Below are 22,077 nucleotides of genomic sequence, written 5' to 3' on the forward strand. Positions count from 1 at the left end.
AATCACAGCATGCACAATGTTCACTTATGAAATCATTGTTATCCGAGGATAATGAGTGCTTTTCTACTGTCAAACCCAGCAGTGAAGTTAGACTGCCCCTAAATTGAGACACAGCACTCTAATTTCCAAAGCTTTTTTCTTCTTCTTCAAATCACTTTATTCAGCATCAGTGCATCATTGTTCAAATTAAAAAGAGGCTTTCGTGCAAAATGTGGGAGAGCAAAGCTCTATTTCTGACAGTAATGGCCCTTGTACCTACGATTTACTGCAGTATCTAGGCAACCAGTAAATTAGCAACCGAGCACACTTTTATAAATAGCAGCAGAATAGGTAGAAGGAAAAAAGTTGTTCAGCAGTAAGAAAAACAGTTAGGCCGCCTTGAATAAAGATCTAAATAAAACAAGACATACAACAATCTTCTGCAGCTAAGCAGGACGACCAGTGTAACACCAGCCAGGTCGGTATTCTGAAATGTTTTTTTTGTTTTCTTAATTACTTGTATAGACAGGGTAGACTATTTGGAAACAGGCAGTGGAATTAGTTTCTCTGTATTTAAGGATTAGCTGTTTCTTTTTATAGACTGCTTTTTACATGTCTGCTGTTTCACTGTATTGAAACAGTGTTTCAGTACAGTGCGAACTGAACCCAATAGAAACGTTATGTCTGTATGGAAATGTTTCGGTTAACTATGCTTTCCTCGTGTGTGTGTGTGTGTACTCCATTCATTCACCAAGTGTCATTCATCTTTTCTGTGATTTTGCTACAGTAAACAGTTTTTTTGTTTGTTTGTTTAATTCATACTACTCATTTTATTACAAATTTCAATTTGGGGGCATAGACAGTATGAGCGAAGCATACAGTATATGAAAATATGAATTGGGGCAACACACTGTAACTGCATTATCAAACAAACAACAAAAACAAGTGACTTTTGCTTTTAAGTGTGATAGCCAATATCGTTTTGCTCTTGGGTTAATGTTTTCAGCTCTTGGTTAACCCAGCTTTGCTGATACAACCCTACTGTATATATCTCTAGTCAGGGTCTTACTACAGTGCCTGTAACAGAGAGTTAATACAGAGAGAGAACCACAGTGGATAAATTGGTTTCCCCAGAAAATACGGTCTGAAAATCAACTTGTGTTACATATAGGTCTATTCTCTTTACCAAAGATTCAGACACCGTGCCTCAGTATTAAACTGAACAGATGAACGTAACGATTAGAAGGTAACAATAAACATCAACATTGTGTTCATTTTTATTCAAGCATTTCCAAAACATCTGAGAAAACAAGCATTCAGTACAGCAAATCCATGTAGTGGCATCTTTCATGGCTTAAACAATATTTAGCTTTTATGGTGGCACTTGCTGAAACGATATCTAGTGTGTGTTTGGGTTTTTTTTTTTTTTTTTTTTTTTTTTTTTTTTTTGTATTTTGCAGCATGAGCATTTTGAAGGTCATTGTTTACCAAGGTTTGGTATTGCATGTTGCACAAGTCTAGTTTTGTTTTGCCCTTTTGAAATCTTAATGTCTCTTCCTTATTTTATGTCTCTACTTTATTGGCACACTGTACGACAACAGAGGAGTCTTTACAAAAAATAAAAAAAAATTAACTCTTCTCAATTTTAAAAGGATTCTTAAACATCAGTGAAGAGGTTTTGTTTATTTTGGGCTCTGCTAAATTGATGCCAGTATTAAATATGTTTAATAATATTTGGGTAAGGCACTAAAAGATATAAGCATGATAAAAATCACATTATGCTGAAAGACGATTGTTTAACTTGGTTCGTATAGTTTACACTTTTATTACAGGAAGAAGCTGAAAAAGATGCATCCAGGCTGAAAACACAATCAAGCAACAGGATTTTTTTTTATATAAAGCTGGAGTCAGTTATGTGTACAATAAAAACTGAAACTTGTGCTTTAAAAACAGCTGTAAAAAAAAGTACAGGTCCAAGACCAAATTCAAAACCTTTCATTTGGTATGTTTTGGTTACACATTTAACATTGTGTACTTATCGTCTCATCATTTGATCCTCAAGGACATGATAAAAAATTGTTGTGGGTAAGTCAGTGGTACTTAACATCAAGGTTACTTAAGGACTGGTTCAAGGGGAGAAGTAAACTATCTTTATTTTTGTTTTGACTTTTAAGTCACTTTGCCTTGTCTAATAACCGTAACCTGCGAGTATATAAGAGAAACCTACTGCCGAGACAACTAGACTTTGTTTGCGCAGTGGAAAGGAAATGCACAACCAGCTTTAAACATCTATCCTTAAAACAAATTCTCCACACAATGAAACAGATCCAGGTGGAGGAGCGGATTTTGAAGATGCTCGTTCCAGTTCATCACAACATCACTGACATTGTGCCAGAATGCATGTGTGGAACTACAGTGATTCTTTCGCTCCTGTTGTGTCTCTTCATGCTGGTGTGGAACTGTAAGGCTAAAGCATCTATACCAGGTGAATATTATTCTTTAAACTAAAAGCAAATGCCTGTTTGAATACACTGGAAAAATCGCATGTTTTGTTTAAATATATGTAACAAAGTTTGATTTTCATAAAATGTTCAATACCAGTGTTTTTAAAGAAGCCAACAACAATCTAGAACATTACATTCATATCCAATGATATTTCATTCAAAACCATGAGTAGGACACAGTCATTTAGCACTACATGTACAACACAAAATCGGTGAGGATAGAGGAATTGAGATTTAAAATGTGATAAAAGGAGGATACTGTACATATACACAGCACACCCCAACAGTGAATTGCTAAGGACCAAAAGTCATTTAGAAAACCGTGGCTGGTATATTCAATCTTTTTACCTTTATTTTGATGATTTGTGCTATGTTCTGCAGGTCCCATTTTCTGTATGGGTATTGGTGCACTCCTTTCATATGGCAGATTTCTATGGACAGGAATAGGAAATGCAAGCAACTACTACAATGAAAAATACGGAGATATGGTCAGGGTATGGATTGGTGGAAAAGAAACTCTCATCTTAAGCACCAAAAAAATGTGAATTTTTTTTTCACATAGGTAATATATATAGATATATATATATAATATATATATATATCATGTCCAATTATTAGCACGCAAAGTGCAGTTCGGAATAATGACCATATCATTTCCAATAATGGGTCCCCCCAATTAAATCTCATAAGTGAACATTAACAAATTCATACAACTTCTCATACTCAATGATTGGTATAATTCATCATTATCTAAATGAACACTATATGTTATGTTAACACTAACATATATTTAAAAAGGTCCTATGCAATGTACTGTGGATTCTTAAAACTCCAAATCACTTTTTCAGAAAGAAAAAACCTCAAGACATTTCATTAAAGGTCTTGCAGGTTTTTTCTCATTTGTTTTAAGTAAATTATGATAATCTGACAGATGAGTTTGAAATAACTGTACTGCATTTTCTTTTTTCTTTTTTTTTTTTAACTCCAGATCCTCTGCTGTGCATCACGTACTGAAACATGGAAAGTATGCCACGCGATTCGGAAACAAGCGTGGTCTGCAGTGTCTTGGCATGAATGACGGTGTTATTTTTAACTGTGATGTTACTCTTTGGAAGAAGTTACGCTCCTATTTTGCTAAAGGTAAGTTGTTCATTTTTTTATTAATAAAAACACAGATAGCAACATGTGATGCTGGTAGCTTTTTAGTTGCTAGGGAAAGCTAATCTTATTGCCTTGTTTTGCACCTTGCTCTAGCTCTTACAGGTCCAACATTGCAGAAAGCTGTAGCAGCCTGTATTGATTCCACTACCCTATTCTTGAACAAGCTCCCTGAGATGACCAATCACTATGGCCAGGTGGATGTCTTAATGCTACTCAGACTGATCACTGTGGATGTCTCCAACAGGCTATTTCTGAATGTTCCGATGGATGGTGTGTGTTTCATTTTAAAACGATATCCACTTTCTTAAATATATACAACTTACATTTTTTGATGGGAAAATAAAATGCAATACACTATCTTGAATGCGGTGGCTATAAAGACAATTCTACCTACTTGGTCCATGGTCAATACAATTGCATTTAAAAATCACTTTTGTAAGTCTTGCTGTATACCTCTGCCCCTCAAAAAAAAAAAAGTGTTTCTTGGAGCTGTACTTTTCTCCTCTAGAGCAATGTACAAAGACTAATGCAATGGTATTTTACGCCTCACATGGTCCAGGATGGGCTGTTGCATATTGAACTCTCACTGATTTTCTTTTCATTCATTTCAGAAAAGGAAGTGGTGTCTAAAATACAGCAGTACTTTAACACCTGGCAAGCACTACTTTTAAAGCCAGACATTTTCTTCATGTTCAAATGGATGTATCAAAGACATGAGGCTGCTGCGTAAGTAATGAATCATGTCTTGCAAAACATAAGAAATCTAATGGCTAGTACTTTAAATGAAAACTAAATAAAAATGGGCATAAATACATGTTTCCAATACTTGAGCTGTCTGCAGTTGAGTGGAGTTATCTTTCCTATATGACTAGAGCTGTCTGCAGTTTTGGGTGGAGTTATCTTTCCTATACTACTAGTGGTCTGTAGTTTTGCTATTTAATGGAATATGGGAGGAGACCCATCCAAATTTTTACTTTATGGGTTTAGCTGGCATCTGTGTAGCTTTTGCCTTCACATACTGAACCTAATTATATTTTCTTACAAGAAGTGTATGCATTGCACTTACAGCATATGGTCTTCATTTCCAGACAGGAATTACCAAAAGCTATTGATAAGCTCATTGAGAAAAAGCGAAAGGCACTTCTAGAAGCTGAGAAATTGGACGATTACATTGATTTCACGTCAGAATTAATATTTGCTCAGGTGAGTAGACCTTACAGTAAACAAAAATATATTACAAGTATTTGTGAAGCATTTTTAATGCTTATTGTACAGTGGCATGGCAATACATTTTACATACCAATCTATTACACATCTATAAAAGTGTAATATGATTTTTTACAAATGGCACTTTATGGGGACGGTGTAAGTCATTAGATTGGTTGTAATGTATGACCGGATGTTGTCTTCTGTTCTTGTAGAGTCATGGGGAGCTGTCTGCTGACAATGTGAAGCAATGTGTGCTAGAGATGCTGATAGCTGCACCTGACACCATGTCGGTCACTTTGTTGTACATGCTAATGCTTATTACCCAACACCCCGAGGTTGAGAGGAAACTGATGGAGGAAATTGACACTGTTATAGGTAAAATTTTAAAATCTTCACCAGTAAAACAGCTTAGTGTGTGTAGATTCAAAACTATCCAGACTGCTGAAAACAGCACTAAACCTTGCCAAATGTGGGATTCATTTGAAATATTTGTTGTTTATTTTGTTTATATCTGAAGAGAGATTTTTCTGTCCATGTTGCTGGAGCACGTGGGTGTGAGCCTTGTGGACCTCAGCAACACCCCTGATTGGCCAGTGCTCACAGTGTCATTTTGTTCCCCAGTGCTTTTTCTAGCACTCCAGGTCAGGTAAATACACCACACGTGATTGTACCCAATCGACTACTCTAACCCTGTATATACAAAACAGGAGTACAATGATGTATTGGGTATTTTGTTGGGCAAATCTTTTTAAAATAAGTGACTTCTCCTGCTTCTTTCCTGTTAATTACTTTTTTATATATCAAGTGGTCTCCTGGTACATTTAGAACTTGGTCTGTTTTTAGTATAGCTATTTAAATAGAAAAAACACTTCATTGTGACACAAATTCCATCAGCTTCTCCGTTTTCAGTATTGACAATTCTCATACGAAAAATTAGACACTACGATCAACACAGTCAGTACTGATTTATCACCATGACCAATTTACAAATGCAAGCTTGCCGCAATATAGTTGAATCATCCAGATACTGCTGTGTTTTGACTTTATATTAATACCCTTGGCTCTTATCATCACTAAGTATGATAGCAGAGTTTACCGGTTTAAAAATTACTTTTCACTTATTCTTTCCCACCACACTATTTCTGATGTATTTCAGATGACTTTTGCCTGATAAGCTGATGTTAAAAAAATATTTCTTGTAAAATATATCAGGAGTTGATCCTCTTCAAATCTTATTTTGCTTTCCTAAAAATGGCATTTTAAAACTCCACACAGCTGCAAGTAGTAACTGGAACATGTCTATTGAGGGCAGAGGGATGCAATAGCTATTAGATTTCACTGAGGAGTGCTAAAACATCTTAAACTCATTTGTTTTAGGGGAAAATGAAATACAAAACAAAGACTTGCAAAATTTAAAGGTCTTGGAAAACTTCATCAATGAGAGCCTGAGATTCCATCCAGTGGTGGAATTCTCCATGCGCAGAGCCATTGAAGATGATGTCATTGAAGGCTACACTGTGAGAAAGGGAACAAACATCATCCTGAACATGGGTTGGATGCATAAAATGGAATTCTTTCTCAAACCACATGAGTTCAGCCTGGATAACTTTAAAAAAACTGTAAGTAATAAATATCTACAGAACAAATATTACCCAGGTTCTTGTAAAAGTCCTTTCCTTTCCCCTCACCCCTTCTCTTTGTCCTCTGCTAGGCATCAGCTGAAAAGGTTTATCTGCAAGTTTTTTTTTTACAATTATAAAATTACAGCCTGTAGTATAAGAGTTTAGCACATACCACCTAGGAAGCACGGCTGCCACGTTAACATGGTACCTGATGTAACTGCACAGTGGGTGGGTCCTTTTAAAACAAACGGTTATGTAGTAGATTATTATAATAAGCAAATAAATACCTTTCAATTGGGCGTTACACATTATTTCACATTTACTAGAGTACTAAACCATATGTAATACACACACTACAGTAGAAAAATAAAATTAGACACAAGTTATTTGTACACATGTGCTTCTGTGTTGTAATATAGAGCATTGGGACAACCTCAGGGCAAATTAACATAAAGTACGATCTGAAGCACACCCCAACTGCTAGTTAAGCTTCACTTTTATTGAACATTCTGTAAATCTACAGGTAACATACACAACTAATACTACAAATCTTATTTTTGCCAACAAAATTGCTTTTTAGAAAAAAGTGTGCTTGCTTAAATATTATTAGCGTTGGAGGTTGGCTACATATCGTCATTTGAAACTCTTAATTGAACTTCACTTTTTTTTCCTTATACAGTCAAATTTTTCACATAATTTTTTTAATGAACAGGATTGCCATTGAGTCGGTATGCGATTGCAATAGAATACAAAAGTATATATCGGAGAAATGTGATACAGACAATGTTAGTTCATGGATTTTTTTTGTATTAAACTAAACAGGTGCTTACACCTTTAAAAGGTGTCAGACTTACTAGGAAGACATTATGCTTGTGTCTTCTAACTCAACACCTCTGATGTGTATTATTACCCAACAGCTCATAATTACACTGTAAATGCTGCTTGTGAATTGTATCAAATCTGTGTTGGTCACAGGTTCCCAGTCGGTTCTTCCAACCGTTCGGGTCTGGCCCTCGGTCCTGTATAGGGAAGCACGCAGCTCTGGTGATGATGAAAGTGATCCTGGTTACCCTTCTGAAGAGATACACTGTCCAGCTTCAGAAAGGGTGCTCTTTAAAAACCATGGAAACCAGCAACGATCTGTCTCAGCACCCCATCGAGACTCGAAACAAGCTGGACATGATTTTTATTCCGAGACAAAAAACACAGTAATGTTACTGTATGTTAAACTGAAAATTGCAAGACACAATCTTTTATTTTCCTACTGTTTGTTTGATATCACACTTTAATCTAGGAATGAGGTGTAGCACTAGTTAATCTGGCTGTGCAGAGTGTTGGGTTTGCTCAATTACAATAATGACAACAAATAAAACATTTCATAAGGAGAATAAAATATACATTGTTATTATTCAATCCATATAAATTACACCATTAAAATAGTTACACACAATATGATAATTCCACATACAACAATGTCCTATAGCTAATATTTATGCTGCATATTATGTTTTATTTTATATTAATATTTTATTACGTCCTACAATAAATTATACATCTCAAAAACAGTGTATAGCAGATCTTGTAAAAAAGTTTAAAAAAATAATGTTAAAGCTTTATAAAAAGGTATAGTGTGTATCTTTCTAACATACAAATCGTGATTCATCCTCATTTGAGTTTCTCATAAGACTCTACAGTAGGATTGCCTAAAGAGTTATGTCTTTGTTAATGTTCCTCCATAACAGCAGAATATTGATGCACATGAATTCGAATGAATTATGGTGATGGATATCCTTCTGGACTTGTTTGTCATTATGGAGTTTTGTAAGTGTTTTGTTTTTTGTTTTTTTTACATGTTTTGGTTTTGAATATTACATAAATCCTGTTTGACTACTGCTCAACAAATCTTAAATCAATCATTTCTTGTATTTTCTGGTGACACATGTTTTCAAAAGATCACACCTCACTGTAACTGTAGTCCAAGTGGACTAATGCAATATTAACAGAAGGCCATTGTACAAATACAAATTGCTAACAGTACTTATTAAACATGAATACATTGTCAAAAACCTAAAAACAAACAAGATCAGTTTGGATGGATTTATTTACTTATTTATTTTTGGGAAGGGGGTGGGGTCACTCTACTGGGCCCAGTTTTAAGTTCTGCCACACCTGTGTTTGCTTCTCTGTGCCAATGTGTTTCATTCTAGTGTCCAGGATGAGATGCATCATAATGCTGCATTACAAAAACAACGCACTGGGTTCTACTGATCTGAACAGAAGCAGAGAGAAATACTGCCCAGCATCTCTAACACTTCCTGAGTCTCAGTTGTCGTTAAACGTTACAAATTGCCAGGGTTGGTTCCATCATTCTATCATTTAGATCCCTCTCAGTTTAGATCCATTACTGAATTGACCCCACTGCCTTTTGGATTACATGAGATGCTATTCTCTCATTCAGACATCACCCTATAGAATTAACTCATTTTGCTTCATAAAGCTGAATAGAAACATGCAGAATAATGCTATGTCAACATACTGAATTACATATCGCTTTGTAGTTTTCCATAAACTTAACGAAAAACTGATGACTGAACAACAAGACATTTCAAAAATCTAACATTAAATACCGTACTACTATTATGGCTTCCGGTAGAAGGTTGCAATATCGTGTTGTACTTTCTTTGATTACATAACGTTAAATACAATACCTAAATTATGTTTATAAATGATCTCTCAATCCTAAAAATCTAGGTGATGCAAAACATTTGGCCATATGTAGGGTTATATGCACCCATTCAGAAATACAATAAAAAGTGATTTATTCTATATTACAGTATATACATTTATATTTTAATTTTCATTTACTGTAGATGGTTGTGAAAAACAAGTGTAAAAGAATGCTGTAATGTGTAACGTGGCACAGCAGGGGGAGTAATGTTCTACTGTAGCATTGGAAAGGCTATTTCTAGGGCAGACCAGTAAGAACATTAGGGAAGCCATCAATGCAAGATCTTAATAAAAGCACCCTTTTTAGAAACTGGTCTGTGATTTAATAAGAGTGAACAGGTCATTTTCTGAATAACTCTTGGGGGGGCCTGACACTTTGATACACAAAACTTTGCTGCTGCTGTCTCGGCTTGCATTCGGTCCCTAGTATTGCTTCCCTTGATGGTACTGGTCATCTTTTATAAAGTAAAGAGTTGGACCACCACAAAGCTTTAGAACCAGTGCAACTAACCTCCAATTAAAATTACAAAACAAGAGAATGGGTATTTGAAAATATTATACTTTCTGTACAAGACAAGATTTAAATCCTGGTGTTGTTAAAATAGAAATTGCTATTTTTTTTATCATTGCTATTTTAATACACCAATAATTGCTTATGATAGGGACATGACATCAACTAAACAGAATTTGTCCACCCATATTGCAGGTATATGCCAAGTAGTATAAATCCTAAAGGTATGGATTATGATAGCAAACAACTGATTTTGCATCATACTTGGTTACCAAGCAATGGTGAGAAGCAATGCTTTCTGCAGATTCTCCGAACCTTTGTGTTAACGTATTTTAGGATAGTAAAGTAGGTGGTGTAACCATGTGCATATGCACAAAGTTCCCTGCCTGTTGTGCTTTAAAATGTCAAACGGATTGGGTTTCCTAATGGGAGAGACAACCGCTAGAAATAAACATTAAAAAGAAATATAAATAAAAACATTTACAGAATATCCACTTTTATCAAAACCCAGAGCGCACCCAACTGAACCATGAACGTACCTTTGGAAATGCAGAGAGGGTCCTCAGGAGTTATTTGTTTTCACGTTTTGCATTTTAGATGGAACCAGAACAATTATTTCTGTGAATCAGGTGTTCCAACAGATGAACACCCCTCTGGTTTTCATTCATCTAATTGAGTGTTGCCTCTGCAGAATAAACAATAAACCCTAAATGATTGAAACTGCAATTTCTAAAATGGTTATTTCCTCATTCAACACAATTACACAAAATGATGTATAGTATATTTCCACTGTACTGTGATAATACAGTAAAGTATGACTGGTTTAGCTTAGTAAATGCAGAAAACGGTACTGTAATTACATGTTTCAAATGTCCCTTTCACTTATTACAATTATTCTGCATTTGCCTTATACTAGGATACACAGTTTAAATAAAGGGGCAATTTCAACATTTAATAAAGAAAAGTGGAAAATCCTTTACAAAATTGTTTGAATTTTAGACAATCAACACTGAAAGTTAATATAACGATATGCATTTTACTGTATCTTTTGCCCACAACCCCACAGTATATACAGTAAGAACCTATCATGTATATTCCTATCCAAAATAATTACATTTACTATATTTAAACACATTTTTCATACGCAGGTTTTAATAAAATAATTAAACCAGGTTTATATTAAGCTCGACCTCAAGAAGCACCAGAATTGTATTAGCTAGTATTACTAGCCAGGAAAGAGAACATTCTGTCTTTTTCTGTGTTTCATTTGGATAGGACAGAGTAAAACTCCTTTAACCTAAGGCTTACCATTACATATGAATAGGTGGCAAGAGTGCTGCTTTTAAATTCTCCCACTTCCTAAGTTATGAGGTGCAGAGTGAAAAATACAATACTGAACAACTCTGGCAATCAAAAAGGAATTTTGGTAGAATGCACACACAGTACTTGGAACCTTTCTGATTATAAAAGGCTAGAGATAGTGGAAGAATCCATATATAGTAATTGCATAAGAGAGACAGGGCCCTTAGATGTTATTAAAACATTGCCAGACACTGTACAGTGCAGTGCTTAAAACAACCCCATTATCACTGATAATGCCTTATGTGATGTATGCATCTTTTCCATACTAAATCACCATTACCTTGGTATCTATTATTCAACTGAACAGAGACACCTGCATAAACTTATAAAAACTCAGCCAAAACTAGAGAACTCTTCAGCTAAAAGTCATTTCACTGGTGTTTTCAAATAACAGTTACGCCTTACAACCATGCTGGGGCTGTGTAGGCTAGGATGTGAAAGGGAAATGGGGTTCTGAAATATACAAATAACATGACTGCCCTATATAACCAATAGACTTCACACGAGTTGTTAGGTCCCACTCTTTCCTTACCGAAAGACTGCTTTCATTTTACAATACCAGTACTGTGTATGTGTGGTCAAGATAACTGAGATCTAGAGATCTGGAGAAGAAAAAAAGGGAGATGGAGAAATCAAGACAGGTATGAGTCAGAACATGATTAAATGTAAACAGATGATGACTGGTATTAACATGCAAAACTAGCTTACACTAAAAGAAGCTTATATTTAATAATGAATATCTCTATTGAAAAATGCCAGTGCCCACCTTGGACTGTAGCATTAGTCAACACCACTAGTGCTTTGTTTGTGGGATGAATAAAATATGTTATACCTGAATAATAAAGATAAAAAGAGCAATTTCTTACAATCAGATAACCTTCAGCTCTGGTAATGAGTGTCACTGGATAACCAAATAATATTTTAAGTCATTATCTGAACTTCACAATTAACAACTGTTCTCCAATGAAAAACCACCTGCTTCTTGACGTGAATGCCTATATTATTCAGAGCAGGATGCATCACTGAAATTCTAGGTATTGCTTCATCTCACAGCTCTTCTTGTGAGATGAAGAAATACCTAGTGACGCCAGTGCCAGATACATAATAAATCCTTTAAAGTACAAAAGTCTGCTAAGGATTAAGGTGTCAGTGCTGTAGGGCAATGCTCTGTATGCAAACTGCAAAGATCCAGTTTCTAAATTTGGCTCAAGTGCTCTTTTCAAACTGCAGTATGGTTCAGAGTTGGAATGTCTAAACATAGTATTGGATTCTCTTCAAATACATGCAAAACACCAGTACCCCCAAAAAGCAGTCCTTTTCCAGGCATACCGAATGGGTTTATCTTTGGCAATTGCCCCATCTTCAAATGCATGTATTTCTGTCACGTCTGCAGTAGTACCCCCGAGCACTTCATTTACTGCTGATGCAGAACAACTCGTGTTGTCATGTTACCCCCAAAAATGTATTTTGTTTGCAATTGAAAACCAACACTGAAATGACAGTCAGTTTTATACCAGCATTGAAATGAAGGAAAGTTAGCAGCAGCAATGAAGTAAATACATTTCAGACTAACTGTTCAGTGGCTTCTGACTGCAAGCTGGATCCCTACCCCAACAGAACTCAACCATTCTGATGGGCACTAGGTAGGTATGCAGTTAAGTAGCTTTGACAGGTAAGGTCAGAGATAGCCGGGGGCCCTCGACAAAAACGCTGTGAAGTTTAACAATGCCAAGAGTTAAAAAATGTAACAATGTTATATATATATATATATATATATATATATATAATATATATATATATATATATATATATATACATTACACACACACACACACACACACACACACACACACACACACACACACTGAGTGTACAAAACATTTGGAACACCTGCTCTTTCCATGAAATAGATTGACAAGGTGAATCGAGGTGAAAGCTATGATCCCTTATTGATGTAAATCCACTTCAATCAGTGTAGATGAAGGGGAGACAGGTTAAAGAAGGATTTTTAAGCCTTGACACAATTAAGACATGGATTGTGTATGTGTGCCATTCAGAGGGTAAATGGGCAAGACAAAAGATTTAAGTGCCTTTGAACAGGGTATGGTAGTAGGTGCCAGGCACGTCGGTTTGAGTGTGTCAAGAACTGCAATGCTGCTGGGTTTTTCACGCTCAACAGTTTCCTGTGTGTATCAAGGATGTTCCACCACCCAAAGGATATCCAGCCAACGACAGGCCAGTGGTCGAAAACGGCTTATTGATGAAAGAGGCCAAAGGAGGCTGACACAAATTGTGCAGAGCAACAGACGGGCTACAGTTAATCAGCTGACAGTCCAGTACAACATTGGTGCCGAAAGACCCATAAAAGAATGCACAACTCGTCGTACCTTGACACGAATGGGGTATTGCAGCCAATGACCTAACAGAGTTCCACTTCTTTCAGCAAAACACAAGAAACTGCATTTGCAGTGGGGTAAGGAACAAAAACACTGGAGGACTGGAAAAACATTGCCTGGTCTGATTAATCCCAGTTCCTGCTGTTTCACGTTGATGGGAGGATTAGGGTATGAAGAAAACAACATGAGTACATGCATCCATCATGCCGCGTGTGAACATTGCAGGCTGGTGGTGGTGGTGTGATGGTGTGGGGTGTGTTTTGGCACACATTGGGTCCCTTGATAAAAGTGGAGCAACGTTTGAATGCCACAGGATATCAAAACATCATTGCCAATCAGGTGCATCCCTTCATGGCAACAGTGTATCAATCTGCTAATGGATTTTTTTCAGCAGGATAATGCCCTATGCCACAAGACTTGGATTGTCCAGGAATCCACGAGCATGACAGTGAATTCAGCTTACTGCAGTGGCCTGCCCAGTCACCAGATCTCAATCTGTGGGATGAGATGGAATGAGCTATTCGGAGTAGAGATCCACTACCAGCCAACTTGACACAGCTGTGGGAAGCATTGCAAACATGGGCCAGAATCCCTGTGGAACGCTTTCGACACCTTGTAGAGTCCATGCCCCGATGAATTCAGGCTGTTCTGAGGGCAAAAGGGGGTGTAACTCAATATTAGGAAGGTGTTCCTAATGTTTTGTACACTCAGTGTGTGTACATATATTATACATACACTGCATGTTTTGCGCTCCTATGCAACTTTTTTGTACAATATTCTGTATTTTAGACAGTTTCTATAATTAAATGAATGCATCAAATCCACAAAAAAAAAAAAAACATTGTGATTTAATGTCTACTTTTTTCTTTCTAAATAAAGTATGATGAGGACAGTTTAATCTGAGCATTGGACACCATATGAGAACTGGAGTTCATAACAAATCTGAACAAGAAAATCAGGTTCAGGTCTATTACAAAACCTCACATTAAAACACAAAGGTCCCTTGAGAGGTATACTTGGGAGGAATAAGTATTGTGGCTAATACACATTTTCCTGATGAAAGACAGTTCCAAAGAGCTTTTCTGAGGGGAAATATATGAATTAGAAAAAAAGTTTAGCTTAATTTACTTATTTCCTTTTTTACATCAGCAACTATTACTTTAGCAATTAACTGGAACAGCTAGTGATATTACTTACAATTGTGCTTATAGTGATACTAACAATAGACAGCAAATCCTTGAGTGATGGTCACACAATAGATTTGGTACTGTACATGTTTACAGTTTAGCCCTTTATGCATTCTACTTTAAACGACAAAGGTTGTTTGAGGTGCAGCGACACAAACTGTATCTTGTCTTAGAATCTGTTTTCCCTTATATGACTCTCTCATCCTAGAATACTTTATCAAACTTAAACTACTATCGTTAGCAGAAGGTTATAAAATGACACATTTAAGTCAAGCAATAACACAAACAGTGGAATAAAAACAAAACTCTGACACAGCTCTATAAAGGGAACAACATTTCCAAATATTTATGTTTGTTTAGTTTAGTTTCCTCTTTCAAATAAAACATATTGGCTTATTACTCACAAAAAATACCCCCCTGCTTCATTTCTTATTAAAACTCCATTGCTATATCTTCAAAGGATTCATTTTTAGGACCAAATTGTTATATACCGGACTAATATGTAGAACCAGCATTACATTATCATGCTGGGGAATAACAGTTGAAAGAAAGCTTTTAAAAAAAGGGAATTTTAAAGGGACTGACCTACAATTCAGGTTGTAGCTTCATTTAATTAAATGAAGCGAACGGGAAAATGAATTCAAAGCGTTTATAAGCCTCACCCTTTCAAAATCTCAAACAATACAACTTTAAACTCATTAGCTATTGGGACAGATTGAAGTACTAAAAAACAAATTGATGTGTAATCATCCCAATCAATATGCAATCCTGATCTGTATACTTGTTTGTAATAAAAGAGTATAATAAATTAACCTAGTCAGGTCCATGACTTCCTGGCCCACTGATAAAGTGTGGCACTGTAATTATGTGTATGTTTGCAGTTTAGCAGACAGTCCTGGAAATGATATATAAATAAAAGGCACAGATAACACCGTGTAACAATTTTGTTTTTGTTTTTTTTTTTGTTCCTGGGTAGTAAGTGTTATTTCCTAAGTGAGTAGTTTTTCGAGATTTACGATTATACTGTATTTACAGTATAATCGTAAATCTCAAAAAACTACTCGCTTCTAAATCTTCTGTAGTCATTTTTGTATTACTTTAGTATAAATACACGTTAATTTGGATTCATATGTTGTTTTTTTCTGACTTTGTGTGAACAAAAAGACACACATTTGCCAGTTTTCCCATTGGAAATAGTGATATTTCAAAATATCACTGTCCTGGTCACAAAAGCAAAGTTTGTGGGGAATAATAGCCATTTTCTATACTTTTGAGGCATAAGCAATTAGGAAATAACACTTACTACCCAGGAACCAAAATTGTGTTACATAGTGTAATCAATGGAAATACAAGAGTAATCTCTCGATCTTTAGGGGGAGGGGTGCTTAATTATTTAAAAGGTGCAGTGTGTCCCAGCCAGCTCTGATACAACTGCTGCATGTTATTCCAAGTGATTTCTCAAACCTAACCAATAAAAGACATAACAAAAAACATTGTGGGATAACCCTCCAATCATATCAAATACGTTCAGAACAACTGGCATACACGGTGTTGGACTAGCAAAACTAGCCCCTGAAACAGAAGCTACAGCTCCGTGAAATCAGTAAACTTACTAAACAAGTACCACATGTGCATTACAATATCATTCAGCAACTGTTTAGAGTCCTTAGTTTAGTAAACTGTGTTTGACGACGTTCTTTTGGAAGTGAAAGACAGTCTGAACTTTGACATAACAAACAATCCAGATAGCACACTTAAATCAAGTCGTAATCCCTGTAGAATCCAAAACTTCAGCCTGACAATTCTGTAGATTATGTACAGGATCTGTGCTGATGCATGTAATCAATACATGATTGAGAAGCAGAGGTTATCTGTGCAATGCCAAACAGAAGGACCAATTTCTGGCTTGAAAGAGGGTCTTTTGATGAAAGTTTAACCTGTCCTTTTCCCGTTCAAGTTGTATGTATGCCTTTTCACATTATTCAAGTCTGCATTCATGTATTTTCACTGCACTTTTTAGCACATAAGAAATAAAATTAGGTTACACAAGAAAAAGGTGAATAATAAACAAACTGTATTATAGTTCAGGAACAACGGTTACTAGAACACAATTCACACACACACACACACACACAGGTCACCATCAAAATAAACAACAATGGCCAAATTACAAATTATCTCTTGGGAAGACCAGACAAAATTCAACAAGGAGTAAAATAACATGAAGAGCTGAGCACAAACGTTAGCCGACAAGTCATTCCTGTTATGGGTTTCTTTATTTATGAAACAGCTGACATTGACGTCTCCAGATATACTGAACCATAGTTATTTGTAATTGGCAAACAGAAAAGCTTTGGCGTTTACATATGCTCATAAGAACCAGGGAAAACTGGCTAAAAGCCTAAGGACATATGGTCGCCATGCCATATGTCCACCGAAAAGACCTTGGTTTAGGAAACTAATTATATGAAACCTTCAAGGAGATCGACATGGATTTAAACTGACAGGAAAAGCAACTAAAGCAATGATGAGACAAACAGTCATCGCCAGGTACGGTTCCAATTCACATCATGTTCACATGTGAGTTCTAGCAATGGGGGATAAAACAAACAATTAAATGTGACCTTCACCTTAGCTCCAAATTTCTGATACATACAAAACAAAAAATACAGGTGTAACCAGATTAGCTGATTTTTAAATAATCAACAAAATTGCTAAAAGAGCAGTTCTATAAATTACGGAGTCAGAACTTTCTGCTTCACTAATAATGTCTCTGAGCTCATTGTTATTATTTATTCATTTTTTAATTAGATTATGTATGGATAAAGGGATGCGGGTTCAGTTCCGTTTTCATTTCAGGGGCTGCAAATTACATTACCATAAATACAGGAAAAACCTCCCACAGAATTTGGTCAACATGACAGGAATTACCCATATTTAACCCTGTGATTTCACTTTTGATAGTGGTAAATGCTTTGTGACTATGGATATTCTTTAAACGCATTTTATCCTCTTGCAACTCCTGGGTCTATAGAATCCATAGTTCCCCAATTATTTTGGAGTCACATCTGATTTCTTTCACTCACTTGTATCTACATGCATTTCATGGAGTATGTGCAGCTTTGGGTATCAGCACAAATAAAAGCACCAATGAATCTGTTTCTAGTATAGCCAATACAGCTATATTAACTAATCTGCTATTGTGTTCATTTTCAAGGATAGGAACAAACCATTCCCCCATTCATCAACCTCTACTGGGTCCAAAACACCTCCATTATCACTTCAATTCCCCCAGAGTGATAAATACAGTTCAATAAGTGCGAAACGAGTTATCAGGAAGGTATTTCATGACCACTTAAGCTCAAGCTGAAATACTGGGTCAATGGATAATAACTATTTTATAATAGTTTTACAAAAGCTTGTCTTTCTTACAACTGTTAAAGCCATCAAATAAAAAACACATTTCTAGAACAGAATTCCTACATTGCTCTCTGCCCTACAAGGTCAAAGGAAATTGTACAGATTTTTGTACAGCAACTAAATTCTGCTTTTAGATCATGTGCTGTATACATAGGTTATATGATTTGGAGTCTATAATTATCCTCCACAGTTGATATTTCAGATGTATTTGTCTGTGTCACTTTTCCATTTTGAGGTTATGTTTAATTATTAGCTTGCATGCTTTAATAAGCACATTTCTGCCTTATATAATTATAAATATCAGGTCACCTGGAGCGGAATAGCAAAGCCTCCTCTTCAAAGAAAGCTTTAGCTCCTGTCCCAGCTGCTAGTTGGTATTATCTAGGTATTTAAATTATGAAATACTGTAAATGTCAGAAGACATATTAAGTTATTTTCTTATATACGGAGCAGGAGGCATAAGCCTCCTGTTTAAAACAAGTACACAAAAAGTAATCTTAAAAGGTGGAGTACTTATCAACAAGAAATAAAAATAAATAGTTTTTATTGCAAAAGTTTTACATAAAAACTTTATTTGGAGGAGCACTTTCTCAGGCTCGTCTTCCAACTCATCAATAGAATGTTGGGATCATCCAACCAAACCTTTTAATTGATCTTTCAATGTCACATGCTAGGATGCTTTTACTTATTATCATCACTGACTAACATCCCCCTTAATTTTCTTAAACACTCAAAGTCCATAGCATTGCAATGGGGAGGATGGTCTTTGATGCTGTAGGATACTATACAGCAGCTTTTAACATCATAGGAATCCACATTAGGACTCCTGGCACCTCTACAACTGATCTGAGAGATATGCTTAATGCACCATAAAGTTTCAGTTATGCACCTCATTCCTGTTTTAATGATGGCTAAATATTAGATATTTTTACATATGAAAGCCCCCCCCCCCCAGTTTTGGAAAGTAATTGTCAGTGTAACTTTATTGTCCTTTCTTATTCCACATATCCTTCTTGTCATCATTTATGTTTTGTGGTCTATTAAAACAAAGAATTAATAAAACATTAGACAACATACCATAACTTAATGAAAAATATCTCTTTCTTTTGTCCAGAATAGCCCAACATCACCATACTTGACACTTGCTGTTTATTACAGGAGATCACTAGCCATAATTTCCATTACACCAGAAAAGGCACACAATTCACTGTAAATCACACTAAAAACCCCATTTATATATTAATATTAATATATATTAATATTTTTACTTGTATTTGAGTATTACGATCAGAGGACGGTTTTCAAATATTTGCTGCCAAACTTTGCTAATAAGACTGGGAAGAATGGTAGGTCTAGTTACCATTAATTTGATCCCTATTGAGCTTAACAAGTGTCCTGGGCCATGCACTTCAAGTCCAGACATTTTTTTTTAATTGGTTAAGATTAAAAATGTTTTCAATGTGAATCAAGGTTACTACCTCATTTTTGTGTTCACTGAAATCAATACCACAGTTTTTGTTGATATTAAACCCAATACCTTTGCATTTTTCCACAATCACAACTGGATTATCAAAGGTACCAAGTTTCTTATTGACAGTGATGTTTAATGCAGGAAGAGATTTAATTATTCCTTAAGAGACAGAAACTTTAGACTTCTAGGGTAAACAATAACATTCAATATGCACTGGGAAGGTTATTCTCAACTATATTTATATACAAAAACAAATTAAAACACACACACAAATAACCCTGCAATTCAGCATTCACTGGACATTTCACACACTAATTTCAGTAGCAGTAAAATCTGACTGATTACTGAATAGTATTAAAATACTATTCTGGAGTTTTGGTGCAATCATAAATGGGAGAAAAAAACTCAAGACGGCCACCAGGCAGCCATATTGAATAGGACCACAACATATACCCCTGGGGTGTGAAATACATCCAGAATGTTTAAAGCTAGTAGAATAAATAGACCCAGAGACATAAGCAAGCAGAAGCGGTGGTCTATCAACATGATAACTATCATCATGTTACTGCAACGTCTTCAATATTAGTTGTGCCACTCCATTGTAAAAATGGGATGGGACTTCATCAATGCTGACTAAAATGACTTACTGCACGTGGGAACTTGTCAGAAATGACATTGTGGGGGGGGGGGGGGGGGGCGGAGGGGGGGGGGGGGGGGGTGATCCTAGGACTGGATGCGAAAGAAGCGACTCCTTTTTGATGGCTTAAGAAGTTTTCTCCTTTTTTATGGCAAATGCTCTCATGCAAAAAAAAAAGTTATGAAATGTATTCCACCCAAATGATTTATGACCCACACTGTTTGAATAAAAAAAAACATCCAAACAATAACAGGATTATGTTTTAAAAATACAGTGTTGTTATACCGAGAACACATGATAGCCGTTTCATTTCATTCTCCAAGAACATTTGTGACATCGCAGCGTGTCAGTTCAGTGACTTGAATTTAGTAATTTTTACATATATAATATAATATAGATACATACATATATATATATATATCTCGTCCTATCATATCTCAATCCTGTCTCTCTCTCTCTCTCTCTCTCTCTCTCTCTCTCTCTCTCTCTCTCTCTCTCTCTCTCACAGACTGGCACTGTGAAAAAGACAAAAATGTGCCAACTTTACATTTTCTTCAAGTTTCTGCATCGAGTCCAAACAGTGACTTTGTTGTGTAAACAGCGTCATATGTCAGGGTTACTGGCCAGTGAGCATCTTGCATGGATGCAGTTCAATGACAAAATATGCTGTCAATCTTCCTCATGAAAAATAGACCATTACCACCTTTCATGTTAAAATCGGGGACAGCACTAAAGAGCTAATGCACTTAACAACAGTGTGCACTCTCAGACAACAATTTATCAAGGCAGAAAGCTGTGTAAAGAAGCTGAGAATATGCCAAGCCATCTTGCTGGCCAGTGACTGCCAAGATCTGCACAAAATAAGGAAAGAAAAAAAAATTTGGCAAGAAGATCACAAAGTCAACAGTACTATTCCCCTGCCTACACAGCGGAGTGTCTGGGGGAAAAAAAAAAGCAAGACAAACATATACTGTAGCAATAATGGCAACATTGTCTCATTAGACAGTGACTTTGAGGTTGCATGATCAGATTGAATTGATTTTTTTTTTGAGGCATTGACTAAACCCCAGGGTCTATAAAGAACCTTTGTCTCATTTTCCAGGTGGAAGTCTCCTTGCTCAATAAGCAAGCCTCCAGCATGGTAGCAGATGGTAAGCATTGATAGAGCCATCTGCGGTAAATATCACACAATTTTATATCCTTCCCTCTCCTGTGCTTAATTTCATCAAAATATATTGGTTAATGTATGAAGCCGTTGGATATGAATTCTACTAGCAATTCATTCATCTAACAGTCACTTTTTTTCTCTGCCAAGCATTCAGTATGTCTTATTTTTACTAATAGAATAGATCTCAGGCATCAAGATTTCAGTAATGTGTTACAAACATTCAGATTTGGTTTTCTGCATGCATTTCAATTGAAAGCAAGGCTGGAGTTTGGTAAATGTTTGTACAATGCAGGAGAGAAGTGTCTCTTTGCTTTGTCCTTCCATCCTCGGTTTGGCAATTTATTACAATTGAGCAATTGTGCATTTAGTAACAGGGTCAGCATTTCCTCCAATCTATTCTCAATCGTGTTGCTAGAAACTAGTATATCTCATTGTCTACAGAAACAGACCGTCAGATCACTAGTTCCTAAAGTGAAAATGTGTTTACCCATCACTGGTGCCACTCAGCCTTGGCAGAATACAGTGCAACATTATTTTAGGCTACTCTTAAAAAACCCCAAGGGAATTCAAACTAAATACAGCCATTTGGAAAAATGTAATGTAGTGGGAACTGTTGGGTTGATGTGAATATTAAAAGCAGATGAGGCAGTCAATAATTAGCTCATGTGAAAGTGTTCAATAGGGAAACATATCCTTAAAAACAGATGTCGAAGATTCCAGAAG

General features: G+C 36.0%; 1 protein-coding gene across 2 annotated transcripts; it reads left to right on the forward strand.

Annotated features, from left to right (window-relative positions):
- Window positions 1-184: 184 nt before the first annotated feature.
- Window positions 185-9,110, forward strand: LOC121294903 (aromatase-like). 2 transcript variants are annotated; one of them, XM_041219082.1, is made up of 10 exons: window positions 185-457; window positions 2,305-2,464; window positions 2,865-3,012; window positions 3,469-3,623; window positions 3,738-3,914; window positions 4,256-4,370; window positions 4,733-4,847; window positions 5,066-5,228; window positions 6,231-6,472; window positions 7,451-9,109. In XM_041219082.1, exons 2-10 carry the CDS (start codon window positions 2,332-2,334, stop codon window positions 7,685-7,687), a joined length of 1,485 nt encoding a protein of 494 aa, XP_041075016.1. In that variant the 5' UTR covers window positions 185-457; window positions 2,305-2,331; the 3' UTR covers window positions 7,688-9,109. The 2 variants fall into 2 exon arrangements, with proteins under 2 accessions (XP_041075016.1, XP_041075017.1); XM_041219083.1 differs by lacking the exon at window positions 185-457 and having other exon boundaries at window positions 2,153-2,464; window positions 7,451-9,110.
- The last annotated feature ends 12,967 nt before the right edge of the window (window positions 9,111-22,077 follow it).

Source organism: Polyodon spathula, chromosome 19 (assembly GCF_017654505.1).
Source record: "Polyodon spathula isolate WHYD16114869_AA chromosome 19, ASM1765450v1, whole genome shotgun sequence".
NCBI lineage: Eukaryota > Metazoa > Chordata > Actinopteri > Acipenseriformes > Polyodontidae > Polyodon > Polyodon spathula.

Coding starts and splice junctions, on each gene's coding strand:
- LOC121294903 (XM_041219083.1), top strand. CDS start 2,296: ATGAAACAGATCCAGGTGGAGGAGCGGATTTTGAAGATGCTCGTTCCA. Junction 3,013..3,468: donor AAAGAAACTCTCATCTTAAG/CACCAAAAAAAT, acceptor TTTTTTTAACTC/CAGATCCTCTGCTGTGCATC. Junction 3,624..3,737: donor ACGCTCCTATTTTGCTAAAG/GTAAGTTGTTCA, acceptor ACCTTGCTCTAG/CTCTTACAGGTCCAACATTG.